Below are 21,544 nucleotides of genomic sequence, written 5' to 3' on the forward strand. Positions count from 1 at the left end.
GATGAACCCATTTTACAGATTGGGAGTTTTTAGGTGTAGAAAGAAAAGGAGTACTAGTGGCACCTTAGAGACTAACCAGTGTATTTGAGCATAAGCTTTCGTGAGCTACAGCTCACTTCATCGGATGTAGCTCACGAAAGCTTATGCTCAAATACATTGGTTAGTCTCTTAGGTGCCACTAGTACTCCTTTTCTTTTTGTGAATACGGACTAACACGGCTGCTACTCTGAAACCTGTCTTTAGGTGTAGAGAGATTTGACATGTTGAAGGTCACAGGAAATCTGCAGTGGACATGGAAAATTAACCAAGAATTTTCTGAGTAACAGTCCAGTGCTTTTAATCCTGGAATATCAGGGTTGGAAGGGACCTCAGGAGGTCATCTAGTCCAACCCCCTGCTCAAAGCAGGACCAATCCCCAATTTTTTCCCAGATCCCTAAATAGCTCCTTCAAAGATTGAACTCACAACCCTGGATTTAGCAGGCCAATGCTCAAACCACTGAGCTATCCCTCCCTCACAAGGCTGTATCATTTCTCTCATTGTTGAGGAAGGAAAAGATTTGTCTGATTCAGCAGGTGTTATACAATTGTTGGGTTTGATAGCTGTAACAGTATTAGGAGTCACGGGCATATCTACCTATGAGGCAGTCTCAATGGTCCCATGCTGCATGGCTTTCAAGTTTTAGTTATGTAATTGAACTAAAATAATATAAATACATACAACTGAAGGCTAAGATACTGAAAGCCATTTGGCCATATGTTTAATTCTGTTTTCCTCCTTCGTGTCTTTAGGTTCAAACTTCCAAGTACAGAACATAGAATCATAGAATATCAGGGTTGGAAGGGACCTCAGGAGGTCATCTAGTCCAACCCCCTTCTCGAAATCAGGACCAATCCCCAACTAAATCATCCCAGCCAGGGCTTTGTCAAGCCTGACCTTAAAAACTTCTAAGGAAGGAGATTCTACCACCTCCCTAGGTAACGCATTCCAGTGTTTCACCACCCTCCTAGTGAAAAAGTTTTCCCTAATATCCAACCTAAACCTCCCCCACTGCAACTTGAGACCATTACTCCTTGTCCTGTCCTCTTCTACCACTGAGAATAGTCTAGAACCATCCTCTCTGGAACCACCTCTCAGGTAGTTGAAAGCAGCTATCAAATCCCCCCTCATTCTTCTCTTCTGCAGACTAAACAATCCCAGTTCCCTCAGCCTCTCCTCATAAGTCATGTGTTCCAGACCCCTAATCATTTTTGTTGCCCTTCACTGGACTCTCTCCAGTTTATCCACATCCTTCTTGTAGTGTGGGGCCCAAAACTGGACACAGTACTCCAGATGAGGCCTCACCACTGTCGAATAGAGGGGAACGATCACGTCCCTCGATCTGCTCGCTATGCCCCTACTTATACATCCCAAAACGCCTTTGGCCTTCTTGGCAACAAGGGCACACTGCTGACTCATATCCAGCTTCTCGTCCACTGTCACCCCTAGGTCCTTTTCTGCCGAACTGCTGCCTAGCCATTCGGTCCCTAGTCTGTAGCTGTGCATTGGGTTCTTCCGTCCTAAGTGCAGGACCCTGCACTTATCCTTATTGAACCTTATCAGATTTCTTTTGGCCCAATCCTCCAATTTGTCTAGGTCCCTCTGTATCCTATCCCTGCCCTCCAGCGTATCTACCACTCCTCCTAGTTTAGTGTCATCTGCAAACTTGCTGAGATTGCAATCCACACCATCCTCCAGATCATTAATGAAGATATTGAACAAAACCGGCCCCAGGACCGACCCCTGGGGCACTCCACTTGACACCGGCTGCCAACTAGACATATTTAGTATTAGCGTTGAGGAGTCCTAGTATAGCACTGAGCTTTTGAAATGACTGAAGAGAGATTGAAAATAGCCAGGGTGGATTTGATTTAAATTAAGTTGATTTAAATCATGGTTTAAATCACTAGTCAGGAAGACTCGATTTAATCATGGATTTCTACATAACAGTGCATTCTTGTTGATGGTTATAACCTTAATACATATTCTTCACAACTCAGAGATAGATGTAGGTTTCATTTTTAGAAGGTACAGAGTATACATTTTTAAAGTGATTTATTTTGAAAGCTTTTCAGATTAGTTTTACAGCTGTATCAGAAAATGAATGATTGTTCGCTTATTTCATTTACCAAAGGTAATTGAAGCAGATATTTATGGCGTCACTGGGAGGTGATCTCTAATTCAACAGGTTAATCATTTAATATTTGGAGGATTTTCTTGCCATGCTGTATTAGGAAGAAAACATCACCAGTCAGCCATTTACATTGCTTTATTTAACTAAAACAACAACGTTAAGTATTCTGGATTTTTTTCTTCAACCACAAACATATAATATTTTATCAAAACCAGCATATGAATTTTTGAATTTAGTTAAACATTTAAGTTTTTTAAAATCAGATTTGTTTTCTTTAAACGTGTTTTTAACTAAAATAGTTAAATGAAATATTTAAAAAAAAACAGCAAAAATTAAATTGACTACGTCAGCCACGTCAACATGAGAAACTTAAAATATTGGCTTCTGCAGCTAACTCAGTCGTCTTCACTTCATTTTCCTGTTTGTTCATAATCTGGAAAAGAAAAACAAGCTTTCCTGCTTTTTCAGGTCCCAAAGGATTTCTCAATTTGGAATGAATTAGTCCAAAAAGAAGAAAATATTCTTTCTACACTGGCAGAAAAAGGTACTGCTGTTAAAAGTGAGATTATCACTTCAACAGTCTCTGAATCCGAGTGCTTAAGTGACTTCCACCAGTTCACTAATGTGACTTTCTTTAAAACATCATCAGCAAACATATATATCTTGAATGGTTCACCCTTAGCTCTGAAGTTTATTATACTTGGCATTATGGAGGGGTGATTGCTGGATGTCCATGTCATAGCCAACTCCTCTTCTTCAGCAGTTAAGTTTTGACCCTGGTACCGAGTATTGAGAATATTTGCAAGAAAATGAGCTGGAGATAGTGCTTGTCCCATTTGTTTTTTTAATGCTTGTAATTTAACTCTGTCGTTGCATATTTCTGTTTTTAAGATCTCACTCAGTTTCTTCCAAATTTTAACAGCATCAGCAATAAAACAGCTATTTCCCTGCATTTTGTTCAAGGCTACAGAAATAGGCTTCGGGGTACTCAGCATGTGTTTAACACATCTCTTAAGCCCAGTGTTGAGAACTTTGGCTGTGACAGTGCCATCTATTTTTTCACAATTTTGTTCACAAACTCATCCGATTAAGCTCGTTCTTGATGTAGTGCTCAAAACAGTCCACTACTGAGTTCCATCGCACGTCTTGTGGGAGAGTTAGCTTGGTTCCTCCCCCTTTTTTCAGAGCAGCTGCTGCAAAGTGGTTGTTACAGAAGTATTTTTGCATTTTCAACAACATTAGCCTTTATTTCTGGAACACTGAAGTCTTTGGCTAGGAAGTGTGCATCAAATGAGCACTGCAACCATATGTTATTAGTTTGGGACTCTCTTCTAAATAATTTCTTCTCATCTTGGATACATTTGCAGCATTGTCTGTGACCAAGCTGTGTACTGGACATTTGAATTTTTTTTCACAGTTTGTTATAGCTTTTACTGCTACTTCTTGTAAGTATTCTGCTGCTGTGTGTGCATTTCGTGATGTATCAATTGTTTCTGTAAGGAAGACATTCCCTTTTTCTGTTGTCACACAAGCACGTACAACAGGATCATTGTGGACATTGCTCCACCCATCAAGACTCAGGTTAACAATTTTACCCTCTAGACCAGTGGTTCCCAAACTGGAGTTCGTGAACCCCTGGGTTCTGCGAACATTACAGGGAGTTCGCCAGAATAATTTCACTAATGGCGGCCAGAGGCCCCCGGGCATTGGAGGCATCAGGTGGGACCCGGTTATAGGGCAGACAGCCTGAGCCCCAGGGAGAGTGGGGCCGGGCAGTTTGGGCTGGCAGCCCGAGCCCTACCCCTGTCAGCGGAGGAGCCGGCAACCTGAACCCCAGCGCTTTGCATGGGACTGGCAGCTCAAGCCCAGGGAGAGTGGGGCCAGGCAGTTGGGGCTGGCAGTCCGAGCCCTGGTGGTCAGTGGGACCTGCAGCCCAAGCTCAATGGAGCTCAGTTGCCTGGGGTGATCAGCGGGATCCAGCAGCAGGAGCCCCACGGAATGCGGAGGAAATTTAAACTTAAATCCCTGGAAATACTCATTTTTAGGAGGGAGCTTACGAGATTTCACAATTTAGTGAAAGGGGTTTGTTTGCAGGCTGTTAAAGTTGGGGAACCACTGCTCTAGACCTTTTGCACACTGCTCAGTTTCTCTTTCATACACTTTATCCAGCAATTTGCCTGTGACACTGCTCTGTTGGGTGGACTGTATCCTGGTCTTGATGACTGAGCCATGTTAATGAAGTGTGGGTTCTCAATTATACGGAAAGGAGAGTTTGTTGCATAAAGAAACAGGGCAATTTTTTCATCAATTACCACTTTTTGTAGTCTGCTGGTTCTTATCACAAACTTATCTATGGTTGTTTCTGGATGATGGGGATTTTTTTTTTCCTTTTTGCTACAGGTGATATACTGTGGTTATGTGACATACATGATGTGACTGAAATACTATCATTGGCAGATAACTCTGAAACTATAGAAAATGATGGTGATCTTGAAGGTGGATAGTCTTCAGAATCCTGTATGTTGAGGATGGATTCTCCTAAACAAAATAAGTCAACGCAGTTATTTAAGTATTATTACCACACTGCTCATTTAGCATTACTCATTGCATTCACTGACACTCAGTACTCCTTTAAAGGTGAAATTGTAAAAGGAAGATCTGCCTGTTTCAGCTATTTATTTTTTTATCACAACTGCATCTAAAATTATAGTACCATAGAGTAACAACTATATTTTTTTGCTCAAACATGAGAATTAGAATAGTCCAGAAGGAAGACAGGCAGTCCTTAAGAAAGAAGTATGAAATAAAAAAGTTTACCAACCTGAAGATCCTGCATGTTCAGACAGGTTCCTTTCATCCTCATCAATGCAGCTTCCTCCTGAGAAGGAACACTTCTCATGATGATGTTTCATTCAGGCAAGCAGGCCTTGCATTTCTTTGTTGCACTGTTTGCATTTTGCACACATGCCTGTCTTACCCACAGGTAGAGGAACTTCATTAAAATATTCCCAAACTGGGTCTGTTTTATGGCCTGCTGCCATTATAGGTTTCCCCTGCTAGTGGGAGAATGGTATGGTAGATCTCAAATCAATGAAGGCTACACTCAGAAAGACCTCAAGACTTCTGGAATATGCTGCTCAAACAGCTTCACTTTTTTGTTTCTGCTGCCTATCCCTCCCTTCTCACATTTATCTCCAGACTTCCTCTCCTTGTCCAGATCTATTCTGCCCCCAACTTTTTGAAACTTTGCACTTTTAGAGAGAGGTAAGGGATTGACTCTGCGTACACAAATTTGCAGAGGGACAATAGGGTTGAGGTCTGTTATTTCTCACCTCTATATATTATTTATTTATTTTAAAACACTTTTGCTGTTATCTCTGGAGACACAAATCCACAGTTTGAGAACTGCAAAATGAAGCATCTCTTATGGTATCTTTTAGACTGAGCACTGCGTCTCATTGGGTAGATAGAAAGATTATTTAGGTTAATCTCTACAGAAGCCCCTCGAACCCTGTAATATTGGGTCCCTAATCCATGAGCTATATGAACTCATTTTCCAATTTTTTCTTAAACATTACATGAATATATTGTTGAATGCTACAGAATTAGAATTTATAATCCCTATTCCATGATGAGGTATCTTTGAGCTATAATGTATCTTAAAACTATCTTTAGATAAAATGCTTTTTGCAGAAAAAATTATTTAAAAAATCAGATTTAAATAAAAAAAAATCTGATATTTTTAAAATAATTGATTTTTATCTACCCTGAAAATAGCTTCACCATCCACCCTTTCCATTTGTACTGCCTCCTTAAGGTTGTATATTCAGTGAGTAATTGCTGTAAGAATAAACAACCGGAACTTCTGCAAAGATACCGATATTTAAAACATACCGTAAAACAAGCATTTACTCCATTTACTAAAGCTTCTGTTTTATGACAGGTAAGCAAAAATAAATGTTAAAGCAAATCTGTTTTCAGAGCAGTGTGATATCCTAAGTTTTTAAAGTAGAGTGGTTGGATTTTGCCAGCTTCTTCCCCCATCTCCCAAGCAAGATTTTACTCTTGATGTTTGACACCAACATTACATGAAGCTTTCCTTAGAGTTCTAAACTGCTATTGATTTTTCCAGTGAGTTAGTATAGTGGTTCTTAGCATTCCTTCCGGGTCCTTTCTGAATTTGTAAGGAACACTTGCTGTCTTGGTATGCCAAGGTCTGGCAATTTTCTTTTCTCTTCTGTTACAGGCATTGACATATTGTACAGAAATCATGTGGAATGCTCTGAAGTGGTAATTTTGATGGCAGAAATAGAAAAAGGAGAAAATTACAAAATAATTCAATTATGTACATTCAGAATTATTTTACTTTCAGCACCAGTTTTCTTACCAATCGTTTCAAAGAATAAGACAAGTAAGCCTCAGATTTGAGGCTTAATCTTTCACCTTTCTCATTCCTCACCTCCAGTTGTAAGACTCCCATTTTGTTTTATTATTCAGGACTTTGCTTTGTGACTAATCTCCTCTCAGTGGTGATTGAGGGCTAAATACCCCTTGTGCAGTATGTAGTTTTCTCTGTTTCTCTGTGAGATGCTCAGATGGGAAAACACTTAGGGCATGGCTACACTTGCAGATTTAGAGCGCTTTGAGTTAAACCAACCTTCGTAGAGTGCAGTGGGGAAAGCGCTGCAGTCTCTCCACAGCTTCAAGCGCACTGGCGTGGTACATTTGTGGCACTTTCAGCTGCATTGGGAGCGATGCATTATGGGCAGCTATCCCAGTATGCAAGTGGCTGCAACGTGCTTTTCAAATGGAGGGGGGTGGAGTGGAGTGTGACAGGGAGTGTGTTGTGTGTATGTGGGGGGGGGGGAGAGCATGTGAGCATGCTGTCTTGGAAGTTCAGACAGCGGCAGATCTCCCCCTCCCCCGCCTCTCTCTCAAACAGCATTTCACACTAAAGGTTGCTTTGTCTTGGAGCAGATCAGCAGCTGGCTGTCAGAAACAGAGCTTTCAAAGGGCATTTCTGCATTCCTGTGATTCCAAACAGTGACAAGAGTGGCCACTTGACTTAAGGGGATTATGGGATTTCCGGAGGCTGATCAGAGCGCAGTAAAGCAACACCTCGTTCACACTGGCGCCGCAGTGCTCCAATGAGGGTGCAGCAAACGTTATTCCACTCACCGAGGTGGAGTCCCAGCAGTGCTGTTGCCACGGAATCAGAGCGCTCTATGTGCCTTGCCAGTGTGGACGGGTAGTGAGCTAATGCGCCTGGGGCTACTTTATTGCGCTGTAACTCACAAGTGTAGCCAAGCCCTTTGTCCACACACTGATCTATTCTGCTTAATTCTCTAACGTTATTCAGGAATACGTGTCTACACATGGAGTTAATCAAGAAAAATTAATCAGGAACAACTCAATCTGTAGCCAAGCCTTCCCTTAGTCCGAAGTGATTTTGAAGATTCATGTTTCAGCATAAGCTTTTTGGCAATGAGATCATTTGGAAAGTGCAATAAAATTGTCCTTCCATGAGGGCTGTTAGAAGTTCTGCTTATAGCAGCAACAACCACACCACCATTGTGCACATCAGTAGGAAAGGAGGCACTAGAAACAAACAGATCCAGAAACTCAGAAATCCTGCCAATGTCTGTAACATCTAGACCTCCATTTTGGACCACTTACATCTAGTGGAAGCAGCCCACATGAGGCTGAGAGCTCTCTTCACAGAAATAAAGTAAAATGAGCTAGGATATTCTTGTGCTTCTAGCCCAAAATAATTCTTTCTACAAGATAACCTTGTTTGCAAATTACCTATAGAGAAGTTTCATTGTGGAGTCTTGGAAGATAAACTCTTTTTTCCTTCCAGTTGAGGAGTGCTTGACTTGTTTCGTTCTATTTGTTGGTAAAAGTAACTTGGAAGTTATACAGGGATTATGCCTTTTTGATTTTAACTTTCCAGTTTTGGCCTCGCAGACCATGGTTCTCTTATCTACATCAGACTAATAGCTACTTTTTCTCGTGAGATGCTTAATTCATCAAGGTGCTTTTCATTATTCAGATCTCCTGAGGCTCCAGTTGTTGTCTTAGGTAGCACAAATACTTCAGACAGCTATTGGATTTCCTCCTTAAATTAATAAAGGCACACTGAGGAAGAATAAAAGAACATGCAAGAGGATGGGTTTTTCTAGTGTGTCCAAAAGCAACACATCTCTTGCTGGCCACTAGTAAAAAAAATGTACTGGGTTCCTGTTACCTGTTTTTCAAAAGGCCTGAGCCTCTATTACAATAAAGGCCAGGTATCTGCTGTACAATCAACCAATTCTTTTCACTTAGTCTGAACACCAGTTCTTCCTCCTTGTCTTTTTAGATTTTTGGCTAGGAGATCTTGATAATCTGCCTGCTCCTATTGAATGGAAACTCCACAACGACAACAAGAAGGAAACCAAACTTAACAGTGACATCTAATTCCTGAGCAAAGGCAAGAAACAAAATACCGTCCCCAGAGGACTCACCTTTTAGAACCTTCTGACTACCACATACGCTGCATAAAAGTCCACATACGCTGAACAGCTTTGCAGACGTACTTTGGAAAAACTGAAGAACCATCTTCTGCACCTCACATACTCCAGAAGGGATCATGTCAAACAAAATCCATTACATTGTCCCACACACTGGAAGAAAAAACTATCATATAAGTTACTGGAAATCATGCAGGAACCCCAAAACAACTATCGAAGGAACATGGTGACAGCATGTTACCCTGGAATTCAACATTCCTGCACCCCAGAACTTGATGGTACTGCAGTCAGTTATTTTGTATGTTCAGCCATTGCCAGCTGAAAACCAAATGCCACATAGCGAGGAATAATTTTAGGCCTTTGTGAGGCAAGGTCAGACAACTGCATAGTTGCAGTTTGCTAATCAGAATGGGAGAATGACACACCAGCTGTGGAAGAGAGTGAGTGAATAGAGACCTTGTTTTTAGCTGCCCCTGACATATTGTTTTTACAGCTACAAATGTTTTGAGATAGTGAGTAGTTTGTTGAAATTAGGAGAATTGGTGATCCAGTAAAGATTATGATGATGACCCACTAGGAGTTCCTATAGATTTTATGCTTTGTTATAATTAGCTCTAAAAGGTTAGGTAAAAGTAAATACCTCAGAACAGTTTGAGGGAGCTTTTCATAGGGCAAGGAGCTGATCTCTAAACTCCCCATCAACTCGATGGAAGGAGGGTCCCTGGAAGCCCTGCTGGAGATGACTCGAAACCATCTCAGACTATGGGTAACTATACCTGGGATATCCGCAACAGGTTGCGGGTGTGTGCTTAATATCTAATAAATAGTAGTTTTAAATAAAAGCATGCTTGCTTGTATCAATCATTTATGAGATGGAAGCACAGTGTTCCCATTGATTTGTTTGTTACTTCCTGGAGAGAAACAGTTAAGTTACCACTGCTTAGGGTTCTGAAAACCTTGGGTAACAAGCCATTCAACACAAAAACAAAAAGTGGAACCAAATATAACTCCACAAACAGAACAACACCTCTAGAGCAGTGCTTCTCAAACTTCTTCAGTTGTGCCTCCTCTTCCCAGTAATGGAATCTGTCTGCGCTTCCCCTCTGTTACTGCACAGCCAACGCTTCCTCAGCAGTGAAACTTAGGTTAAAGGCAGAGCTGGAGGCAGAACTGGGGATGGGGATGGGGAAGGAGCTGGGGATAGAGGCGGAGCTGGTCTGGGGATGGAGAGGGAGTGGAGGTAGAACTGGGCCTGGTGGTGGAGCAGGACTGGGGGGCTGATTGGGGTTGGAGGTGGAGCTGATCTAGGGGTGAGCGGGGCTGGAAGTGTGGCTCCCCCCCACCAACGTTTCTCCACAGTTGGACCCCACCTCCAGTGCACCCCACAGTTTGAGAACCACTGCTCTAGAGTAACCATGACAAGGGACTGAACTCCTGCACCACTGCAGAAACTGGTATCATACTAATGTGGTGAACAAAAAGAATTGTTTCACTGACTCTGCCTCAGAAAATTCTTTCACAACAAAGATGATACTATGCAGAACTACCACATCCTGGACAATCATAAGCAAAAGGAATCCTCTGGCTGGACACCCCCCAGTGGACAAGACCACACAATGAATCATTACATCGATTGTATCAGAAAAAATATTGACTGTGAAATCCTTAACAAACATTATATCCACCGCAATTTCTCCTCGACTGAGAGGGTAGTTATTCAGTCCCTGACATTCAGCTATGATAGAGATCAAACCAGCAGACAAAGGGGGTGCCATTGTAGTCCTCAACCGTGATGAGTACATCGATGAGACCAACCGACAGTTCACTGACACAATGTACTTTATAAAACTCAGAAGACCCCACACCACACTTCACACAGGAATTTAAACATATCTTCAAATACTTTTCCCAGACAATCTGCCAGTCTTCATGGGCCACCTTCAGGAAAAATTTCTGGACAAATGTACCACAAAATCAGTAATATAATTGAGAAACATCAATGATATCAAGCCAAACAACTGCAAGAGAAACTCTATAACCTAATCCCCCATGAACCTGCCCCAGGGACTTCTACATGCTTCCCAAGATAAAAAAGGGAACACTGCCAGATGCATCATATCTGGCTACAACACTCTTACTAAAGGAATATCAGATTTTGTAGAAACTATCCTCAAGTCATTCATTACACACAGGGCCAGTTTCCTCCATGACACAGGCAACTTTCTCCAGAAACTCCACAGCATGTTAACTTTCAGAACAACCATCCTTGCCGTCATGGATGTCACTTCCTGTACACCAACATGCTTCACAATGACAGGAGGTTGAGGTTGAGTTTTTCAGTATTCCTTCAAGGGCTAAATCACGAAAAGGTCCTCGCTGTGCATCCCTGTATCAAAATGTTAGAGGTGGGTTACTCCACTCTAGACAAGGCCTTTTCTTTTCCTATGAATTACCACTAAGGTTTACAAACTCAGTTTGAGTGTTTCAGGATCTCTGGCTGCCCCACCCCAATTTGGAATCGGCAGTGGCCCCTGACTTCAGGATTTCTAGTCTGTGACTGGAGGCAATGACTGCATGAATGAAGGACTGATCAGACAGATACTCATCTGAGGGGTTAAGCCTGTTGTCCCTTGTACATCTATCTACAGCTGCCATCTGAAGGCTAATGGAGGTCCATTTGGACAGAGTACTCTTTTCCTGGCTTCACAAACTAGGTTGCAGAAATCTAACTAGTTGTCTGCTAGCTCTGAATAGTCTCAAAATCAAGGCTCAGGTCTATAATTATCTTGAGGCTATTGATTTTTGTGGAGGCTTTCATCTTAGCAAGCAGAGCCCCAGAAGTTTGGCACAGGGGAAGTTTCTATTTTCAAAGCTCAGGTCTTCTGATTTCTCAAAATTCTTTTGTGAAGTCCAGGACTCAGCTCTCTGAGAGACCTGGTAGGAGAAAAACCTCCCTGCTTTATACATGTCTTCTCCATCTTGGAATCACGGAGACATTTTTTCCCTTTTATTCTAGGAAGGGGCTGACCCAGATCTCTATATCTGCAAGTCCTCAGTTAAGTACTGACCATACCAGCCCAAGATCCACCCATACTGGGCTCATTCGTCTCAGAAATCTGACAGAAAAACTCAATTTTTTCCCAAATGGGAAAAACCCAGTAGAAGGCAGCCTTGATTAGTCCTTTGCTCCCTTGGTATCCAAGCCTTTGTGCAGGGGAAAAAGGAGCTGTGGAGGAGGAGGGTTGGCACTATTCCTAGACATGTAGACCAAGGTTATAAAGAGAACCCAGGCTCATGATGTCAAGGAGAGCATCCCAAATCACTGAGGAGACTGGGGAAGCCAGCAGTAGAGATCTACTGAGAGTCCTCTATCTTCTGTTAAAGGGCAGAGAAGCATGTGGAGTCTCTTTAAAAGTGCTCCATATTTCCTGCCCAGTTGAACACCCAATCTGACTGGTTTGACAGAATATAGATCCATCCAAGGAAGGAATGGTTGCTGTGCAAGGAAGTGTTATTGTTTAACAGCCAACATTGAGAGGTCGTTGAGTTAATCTTCAACTGGATACCACAGTGCTATAGCCAGTATACAGAATCTAAGGTGTGGGCTAAGATGTATTTTCTGTGTTTATGTACACATGGGAATTTTTTAGTTTATTCCCACTTTTAATTTGGAAGTTTCTCAAAAAGGCAAGTAACAGCATAGGCCCACTGACCTAGTGGCTCTGGATTGGCCAAGAATGTGATTTGCAGATGTGCTCTAGTTGTCTCAAGGTCTCAATCTTCCATTTCCCAGAAGACCCAACCTTGCTTGATAAATCTGTTCTGCATCACAGTCCTGCAATTTAAAGGCTAATGGCCCACCTTGTAAACAAAGCCTTCTAAATAGATCAAGCATGTCAGAGTCCTAATAATTCTTCTTCAGTCCCACTGGAAGAACAGCCCTTGTTTGCCTGCTACATGATTTGAGCCATGCACTTAATGTGAATTTCTCAAATTCTCCAACAGAAAACTGTACTGCTGGTAATTTTAGGTTTCATATGGGCCAGTGTTGATAACAATCTGACAGTTAGCTTCTTCCAGGTCCAGGCCTCTTCCCTTTGTTTCTTCCAGGGTCAGGTAGATAGGATTCATAATGGATTTTATCTGGCCATGTGTAGATTTCTCAGTGACTTATTTTACCTAAGATATCCCCATCCCATTTTAGTTTTCAGACCCTCTGGAATCTCAGATTAGTGTAGCAAAAAATATCTATTTTTAGATACCTCTGAATACTTGGAGTGCCTCTCTCTTTTCAGTCTTGGATAGTTTCCATTTAGGTGGCTAGCCCCTTTGTCTGCAGAGGGGTGAACTTGCTGTCCTTGTTTGTGATTTAGCCTACCAAATTTTTCATCAAGAAAAATGGTTACTCCTATCTCTCATTTCCCCCCCAAATAGTGTCAGGTTTTTCTTTAAGCAGACTTCTTTCTCTGCTCCTCTCCCAAAACACAGATAGAAATTTGGTCACATTCCTTAGATGTGTGGTGGGGACTAAGATTTATCTTGATTTCTCCAAGAAATTTAGGGAATTCCAATCCCTTTCTTATATGCGGATTTTAAGAAGGGAAACCAAGCCTCTAAATTTTGTCCTCGGTGGATTAGAGCCCTAACTCCAGACTCACTCTGCTGAGAGAAATCCCACCTCCTGGGAAGAAGAGGGAGAAACCTCAGAGGACAAATTGTATCAGACGGCTGTTTGGTACTCCATGAAGCTTCTCCAATTTTTCTGTATACGTTTGATCCTTTTCAGCTATGGCATAAGACAGTAAGTGCTTTGAGATGTAGTCTCTTGTTCGATTTAGGCTACCGTTCACAGGGGAGAGGATCAATTTGGCACTCCTTTATCCGCTTCTGACTTTGTCACTTTACCTCAGCCTGGGCTTTAGCTTTCCCTCCATAGCTTAGGGGTACCGCTAGTAACATTATGTGATAGCGATTTTTTACCTGTTAATTGTTTGTCATGGAGTGACCATGTATTTATAAATGCCCACCTCATTGGACTTGGGGCCTGGGCTGAGTGACAAGGTTAGGAAAGACATCACAGATTAACTTGTATTATGTGAGTTTGGAAATAATAAAGTGAGAAGTCTTCCTTAACAAATACAGAAAGGGGCAAAGGCCAGCATGAAAAATCATGTATCCTGATTGGACACCACATGTGTGTTACAGAGGACAGAAACATATCAGTAGTTTGTACTAGTGTGGGGCATCAAAGAAAACAAGTAAGAAATAAATTAATTTTTTGTGTATCATACAAGATCTTGAAATGTCACATGTTTTGAAATATACAATAATGTTGTACATTTCAACTGTCTACTAATTAAGATATCTTTTCTGAGTCAACACAATGGAAATTATGTAAAGAAGATATAAATCATGTGAGCATAAATCTAAACATGGGTGTCCATATCTGTTTTCACTGTCGTGACTGATATGCTGCCCCCCCTCGCTCCCCAGAAGTAGGAAACACCTGATACAGTTGGATGCAGTCAAATTAAATAATCTTCACATCTGAGTTACTCATCCTTTAATAAAATAAATGCATAGGCACTTCATCTAGGACATCTGCAGGGAAAGTGAATTGCTGCTTGTAGTGTCATATGAGTAGAAATCTTATTCGGTTGTCAGCAGTGTGAACACACTTTAGGACATAAGAGTGAATAGCCATGCTTGCTGTAGTGTCAGAGGGCTTGTTAGAGATTGGTTAACATAAAAAGTTTTAGTATTTGCAAATGTAGAACTGTTAATTCAACATCAGATGAAGCTCTCCATGTTTTTTACTTTTGAAAAGGTTCAACTTTAAATAAACACACTACTGCTTACTGAAAGTTCTTAATGTTCACTATAAATTGTTTAATTAGCACAGTTAGATCACTTTAATGTTGAAGTTGTCTGGTTCTGCTTTGTTTTTTTTAAACTTATGAATGGTACCTCGTTTTAGTAGTGTGTAAATCCCACCCTTTCTACAAATTAAAAAGATTAGATTAAGAATGTCTGCTCTTCTAAATTTATCATTTGTATAGGTTAATTTCATGTGAAACTTTAACATACTTGAATAAGTGATTTGCTTTATTCTTTTTCCCCTTTAAAAATAAAATGGGTTAGATTCTTTTCCCCATAAATTACTTCATTTACGTAGGAATTGCCATCCAGGATGAGACCAATGGTTCTTTTAGTTCAGTATGGTCTGACAACATATCTGATGCTTCGGGGAAGACCCAAGAAAACCTGTCGTATGCAATTATAGAACAACCTTAGATTACTAATAATTACTTGCATAGTGAACTCTTTGGAGCAGAGGTTACCTTTTGGTTATATGTTTGTACAGCACTAAAATAGTCTGGAAAATACTGGAAAAGCTCTGATCACATAATTAAGGATTGTATCATGCATACACACTCAAATGACAAATTAATTCTTTTCCTAACACTTGAAAGATTGACTTTACAATCATAACATTCTTTTAACGTAGCTTTTTGTGTGTAATTTCCTAACTTTTTACAAAACAAATCAGAAAAACAAATTTCATCATTTTTGGGACTCATATTGACCATTACCTGAGTCATCATCAGGGCTGGAACTTTCATGTCCATAGCACAGGCCTCTACCACTTGAGCCAACTGTATAACTGATAGTACTATTTGGTTGACCCCCCTCCATCCACAGGGCCATCCACCTGTAGGGCATAAAACATGCACGTTGCCAGTGGTTTTTGCAAATATTTGCTGACAGTAGATGAAGGGGGTGACTCAAGAATGCTGGGTTCCATTCCATGTCTTGGAACAGTGTACTCTACTGGGCACAGGCTTCTCTGTTCATGTCTCTTGCAGCCTGTTGTGCCAGTTCTCTTTATCTCTCTCCCCTCACCCCCCGCTTTGTGTCCCAGTCCATCTCCTTGCCTAATCAATCCCATTCTCCATCCTCAATCCTTGGCTGACCTTTTCCATCATGGATCCTGTCTTCCACCTTGTCCAAGTGTCTTCCTCCAGTTTTCTCATCCAAGTCCCAGTCCCCAGACTCCTCATCCTAATCACTCCCCTTTTCACTTCAAGGTGGCCTAACACTTTTCTTTGTCAGGTCCTGTTTTTATTTGCTTTGCCAAACTTCAATTCTTTGATCTGAAATTTTCCATGCCAGGTGGCTGCTTTGAGCCATATTTTGTTTTTAAAGTTTCAACAAAAACTGTACAGCCATTTCTTGGAAGAAGTTTCGGGAAAAATAGGTTGTTTTGCCAATGTTAAATTCTTACAGCTGTTTCAATGAAAAGCTTCAGTACCTTTGTGTGAGATTTTCAAAACCAAAAGTCAAATGTATCTGTGCTTCTACCTCGCTTAGGTGCTTTTGAAAATCCCATCCGCCATGTTTTGAAGTAGGAACTTGAAATTTGGTGGGACTAGCCCTGACATAGACGCTGACTCTGTGGGTGCTTTGGGGCTGGAGCATCCATGGGGAAAAAATGGTGGGTGCTGAGCACGTACCAGCAGCCCCTTTCAGCTCTCCTTCCCACCCCCCCAATGCCTCCCGCCCACCAGCAGGCCTGCGGAGCAGCGCCTTCCCCTCCTGCCCACCGCAGTCAGCTGTTCTGTGGTGTACAGGAGGCTGGGAGGAAGTGGGGAGGAGCAAGGACACGGCAGGCTCAGGGGAGGGGGTGGAACTTGGTGGGAAGAGCCGGGGTGGGGAAATGGGCCTTGGGGAAGGGGTAGGGCCTGGGGCAGAGACAGGGTTGAGCACCCTCGCACTTTGGAAAGTCAGAACCTATGAGCCCTGACATCAGATGTGCTTTGTGCTGTTACTGTGAAAATCTACTCAGATTTGCCCCAATTATAAATCTATGAAAATCACTGTAACACATGTTCTTTAGAGATTTGTAAGCAGCTAAAATCTCAAAACATTCTCGCTGGGTTGAGATGAACTTCTCTTTCAGTTGTTTCCCTCGACAGCTGAGGATTGATGCGGTGCCAGTGAGAAGAACAGGGAGAGACTCTCCTGTGCTCTCAGCACTCCCCCTGCTGGTGTTCAGGCAGTGTGGAGGAGGAGGAACAACATAACTCAAATGCAGAGGCCTGAGGATCAGAGATGCGGGGGACAAGAAATTGGTGCAGGTGCAGACTTAGAAGGATAGGATCAGATGGGGTTCATGCTTGGAGGGGAATGGAATAGGAGCAGGGGAGAACAGATTAGAGGAGGAGGACAGGCTAGGAGGTGCAGAGTTGGGGGAGCTAGAAACAGAGGTAGACGAATGATAGGAGCAGAATGAAAAAGAGGGAGGTGCTAGGGGACAGGAACAGAAGGGGCAGGGCTGGAGTAGAAGGGAAATAAGGGATGTGTGGGAGGAAGAAGAGGGGAGGCTGCCTTAGGCTCTCCTGCCTCTTCCACTCCTCACACCCCACTCCCTGCCCCAAGCCTTCAGGCTCTTTACTTCATAGTCTGCTCCTCATTGCCTCTGATTCCCACTAGGTTATAATAAAGGCCAAGTTACACAGTTCAGTGTAAGATTTCAGTCTACAGAAAATACCTGATTTTATGGTGTGGAAGAGAGAATGGATTGAGAGATGTCAGTAGTAACTAACTAAAACTGTGTTAATCATATTAAGAAGATGCAGTTTTACATTACTGATCTATAAATATCTTTCTGACTTCATTTATTTTTTTAAAAAGGATCTAGCATACAGCAACTCTTCGCTAGTCCTGGTATATGCTTAAAAATTATATCAACCTACGTTGCTCAGGGTTGTGAAAAATGGTGCTCCATGTTAGCTAGACTGACAGAAGAATTTTTCTGTCAACATAGCTGTGTCTACACTAAGTCCAACCCAATACAGCGCTGTATTGGGATGGACTTAGTGTAGACACAGCTATGTTGACAGAAAAATTCTTCTGTCAGTCTAGCTAACACCTCTCACAGAGATGGATTAACTACACAGATTGGAAAAACTCCTTTCCTCAATGTAGGAAGTGTCTATGCTACAGTGCTTCAGCAGCAGTGTTGTAGCTGTACCGCTCTAGCATATGTAGTGTAGACATACCCCTAGACTTTTTGAGTTACGCATTGTACTAAGTTCTTTAATGCCAGCTTCAGGACACTAATCATCAATAATCAAGTGGGTGGGAGGAGTTGAAGTCTTTGATCCTTGTTTGGGATAGCTTTATCTACAGAGCTAGGCAGAGAAAGGCCTGTCTCCAGTGAGGAGAAGCCCCAGACTCAGAAGGTGGAATGAGCACAGGAGAGTTTGGTACGTAAAATAAATAATATGTTGGAGGAATATTTAAACTTATAAATGGGGAAAGCCGACCGTAGCTGAGGAGCACACAAGTCAGAGTCATCTGATAAAGATGGTAATACAGTGGTATCTGCGAATCCAGTAAAGGATAGGGTGCAAATTACAACTGAACTAGAGCAGACAGAATAAGGACACAGAGGTAAATTCTGCAAACTCAGCAAGGTGTTAGATTAAGGTGTTAAATAAAGACAGGCACTTCATCCGAATAAAAACTGTAAATGTCTATATCCAAATTCAAGAAGATTAAATAGTAAAATAAGCAAACCGGAATGCCTTGTACTGGATGAGGACCTTGATATAACATGCATTACAGAAATGTGGTGGGAGGATAAAAGCCAGTGGGGATATGATAATACCTGCACAGGAAAGACAGACTAGACTGAAGTGTTGGGAGAGTAAGGTTGTATATAAGGGATTTCAGAGAATCTAACAAGATAAAAATTCTGAGTGGCCACACAGTTGAATCTTATATGGCCACAAATTTCAACCTGAAAAAATTATAAATATATTAGTTGGGCAGTACTAGTGATCTCCAGATGAAGAAAAGGAAATTGAGTGCATAATGTTGAAAGATCAATGAGGCAGTGAAATCTAATGATAACGTACAAATTGGTCAAATGGCACAATGGAACCGTCTTCAGAGAAACAATTTCTCAGTGCTTAAGTGATTGCTTCTTGAGACAGCTTGTTCTAGATCACACAGGAGCAGAAGTTATTCCTGGCTTAGTCTTAAGCAACATAGAGGCTAATTCAAGAGGTGACCATAACTGACCCACTAAATAACAGTGACTGTAATCTAATTAGGTCCAGTATCTGAAGAGCAGGTAGCATACCAAAAAGTCACAGTGACACTACACTATAGAGAAAGAGATTTCAATAAAATGAGATGGGTAGCCAAAAAGGCCCTAAATTTAAAAGTAAAGGAAGTAAAATCAGTGGATGTGACTTGGATGCTACTAAGAAGAACAATAATAGTCACAGAAGATGTGAATACTGCTGAATAAAAAGGGAACCAGGAAAGCAAGGAGGAAACCATTATGGCTAACTGGCAAAGTTCGAGAGGCTATTTGAGCCAAACAGAAATTATTCAAAATGTATTTATCTGACCATAGTGAAGTCAATGAACAGTAACATAAATTACAGCAGGCATTAAGAAGGAAGAAAATGAGAGAGGCTGAAGTGGAGTTTGAAAAGCAAATAGCTAAAGGTACAAAAACAAGCAGGAGGTTTTTTTTTTGTTTTTTTTTAATGTATCAAAAGTAGGAAGCCTGTGAAAGAATCTGTGCATCTGCTGGATCACCACTGATTAAAGGGAGTAATTAAGGAAGATAAGGATGTTGCTGAGAAGCCAAGTGACTTCTTTTTATCAATATTCACTATCCACAATGTTGGGAAGATTCCTAGCCTGAGCATGCTTTTTCATGGTAACAAAGATTATATACTCTGAGAAGAGGTGCTGGAGCAAAATGGTAATTTAAAATAGAATCCGGCTCCAAGCCCAGGTGGTACATTCAGGAATTCTAAAGGCACTCAAGTAGGAAGTAGCTGAGCTGGTAACAATACATTTTTATTAAAACATTTACTGTTCTAGTGGATTGGAAGGTAGCAAATGTTGCATCCATAAAAAGGCCATTGGAGTGATCCAAGGAATTGTAGAATGGTTAACCTTACGTCTATACATGGTAGGTTGGTGATTTGACAATTATAAATAAAATAATAAAATGTCTGGAAGCTCTTGATCTGCTAAGTCTAATCAGTATGGATTCTGCAAAGGAAAATCATATCTCATTCTTTGAATGTATCAGTAAAGCAGTGGATGAAGGAGAACTAGATGACGTAATATAATATATGTAGAATTCCAAAAAGTCTTTGAAAAGTCCTCTGCAAGAGGCTACTAAAGAAACTAAGTAGGCACAGGGTGAAAGGCAAAGTACTGTCTTGGATCAAAAATTGGCTAGGAGACAAACCAGAGTAGGATTAAACGGTCAATTTTCAACATGGCAAAAGGTTAACAGCTAGGTCTCTCCACACAAGGTCTGGTGTTGGTTTAATATATTTATTAATGGTCTGGGAAAGGTGGTGCGGGAAGTGAGTAGTGAGATAGCAAAACTTGCATATGACACACAGTTATTTAGATTAGTTGGGACCAGAGAAGACTGTAAGGAACTACAGACAGACCTAAAGCTAGGTGAATAGTCAATATGATGGCAAACAAAATTTCACATCAACAAATGCAAAGTTATGCACATTAGAGGGAAAAAAATTAAACTACTTTTACATCTTAGAGGATTTTAAATTAAGTTTATCAACCCAAGAAAGCAACTTTGGTGTCACTGGTGACAGCTCAATGGAAATGTGCAGTGTGCCAAAAAGCCAACAAGATGTTTGGGTAGCCAAGGAATGGAGGATAATATTGAAAACATAATCCTTTTTATACAATCAATGCTTCGGCCTCAGCTGAAATACTTTTGTAATACTTGTCACCCCAACTCAAAAGGGTATGGCCGAGCTGGAAGAGGTTCAGAGAAGATTGATGAGAATAATCAAAGGCCTGGAAAACTCTCAAAAGATTGGGATTGTTTGCCTTGGAAAGGAGATGAATAAGATGGGGCATGATAAAAATATATAAAATAATAAATGATATAAAGAAGGTAGATCTCAAAGTCATCTGTTCTCTTTTTTAACTAAGATCAGGCCATGTTCACTGAAATTAAAAGGTAGAAAATTCAAAACCAATAAAAGGAACTAATTTTTTCACTCAGCATGTGATTAAATTGTGGAAGTAATTGCTACAGGAAGTTGTTGATCCAAAGAATTTATTAGGATTCAAAAAAGGATTATATATTTACATATCAATATCCAAAGTTTTTATTAATGACAGTGCATTTAGAAATTATATTAAACCTTGGACTTCATGATTTAAGCAGATCTCTTTTGTGGTGGGGAGATTATTCCACATGTGTCTAATGCAGGCATGTATTATGGCTAAGGCTGCGAGTCTGTCACAGAGATCACAGATTCTGTGATCTCCGTGGCTTCTGCAGTGGCTGGTGTGGTTGGCCCAGGGGCTGCCAGAGCTGCTCAGGCTGCCAGAGCTGCTCAGGCTCCCATGGGCTATGGTTCCCAGCCAATAGGAGCAGTGGAGCTGGCGTTTTGGGCAGGGGCAGGGCCTGCAGAGCCCCCCCCGGCCATGCCTCCGCCTAGGAGCTGAGGAATATGTCATTTCCGGGGAGCCGTGTGGAGCTGGGTAGGGAGACTGCCAGCCCCTTAGACCTCCCCAGCACCAGTGAAGGCCCTTGGCCACACCCCTCCCCTGAACACCCATGGTGCCCATGCATGGACAGGTCATGGGTTGTGAATTTTTGTTTACTGCCTGTGACCTGTCCATGACTTTTTCTAAAAATACCTGTGACTAAAACGTAGCCATTGTCAGAGACAAGAAACTGGACTAGATAGACTGTTGTTCTGAAACAATATGGTAATTCCTATATAAATGTAATATCCAGCAGATTATTTTGAATCAATTTATGTGCAGAACACATT

At 41.4% G+C, this 21,544-nt stretch overlaps 1 protein-coding gene across 7 annotated transcripts in view; it reads left to right on the plus strand.

Annotated features, from left to right (window-relative positions):
* ARHGAP5 (Rho GTPase activating protein 5) overlaps positions 1-21,544 on the plus strand; it is an 84,105-nt gene that overhangs the window by 41,241 nt on the left and 21,320 nt on the right. The window contains exon 5 of one of the 7 annotated variants that reach the window (XM_073348982.1): positions 2,641-2,721. The exons of the other annotated variants lie outside the window; for them this stretch is intronic. Within the exon in view, the coding sequence (XP_073205083.1) occupies positions 2,641-2,669 (29 nt within the window). The 3' untranslated portion in view covers positions 2,670-2,721. Of the gene's footprint in view, positions 1-2,640; positions 2,722-21,544 lie in introns of those variants that run through there. 7 annotated transcript variants of the gene reach the window in all.

The sequence above is a fragment of the Lepidochelys kempii genome, chromosome 6 (assembly GCF_965140265.1).
Source record: "Lepidochelys kempii isolate rLepKem1 chromosome 6, rLepKem1.hap2, whole genome shotgun sequence".
NCBI classification, from domain to species: domain Eukaryota; kingdom Metazoa; phylum Chordata; order Testudines; family Cheloniidae; genus Lepidochelys; species Lepidochelys kempii.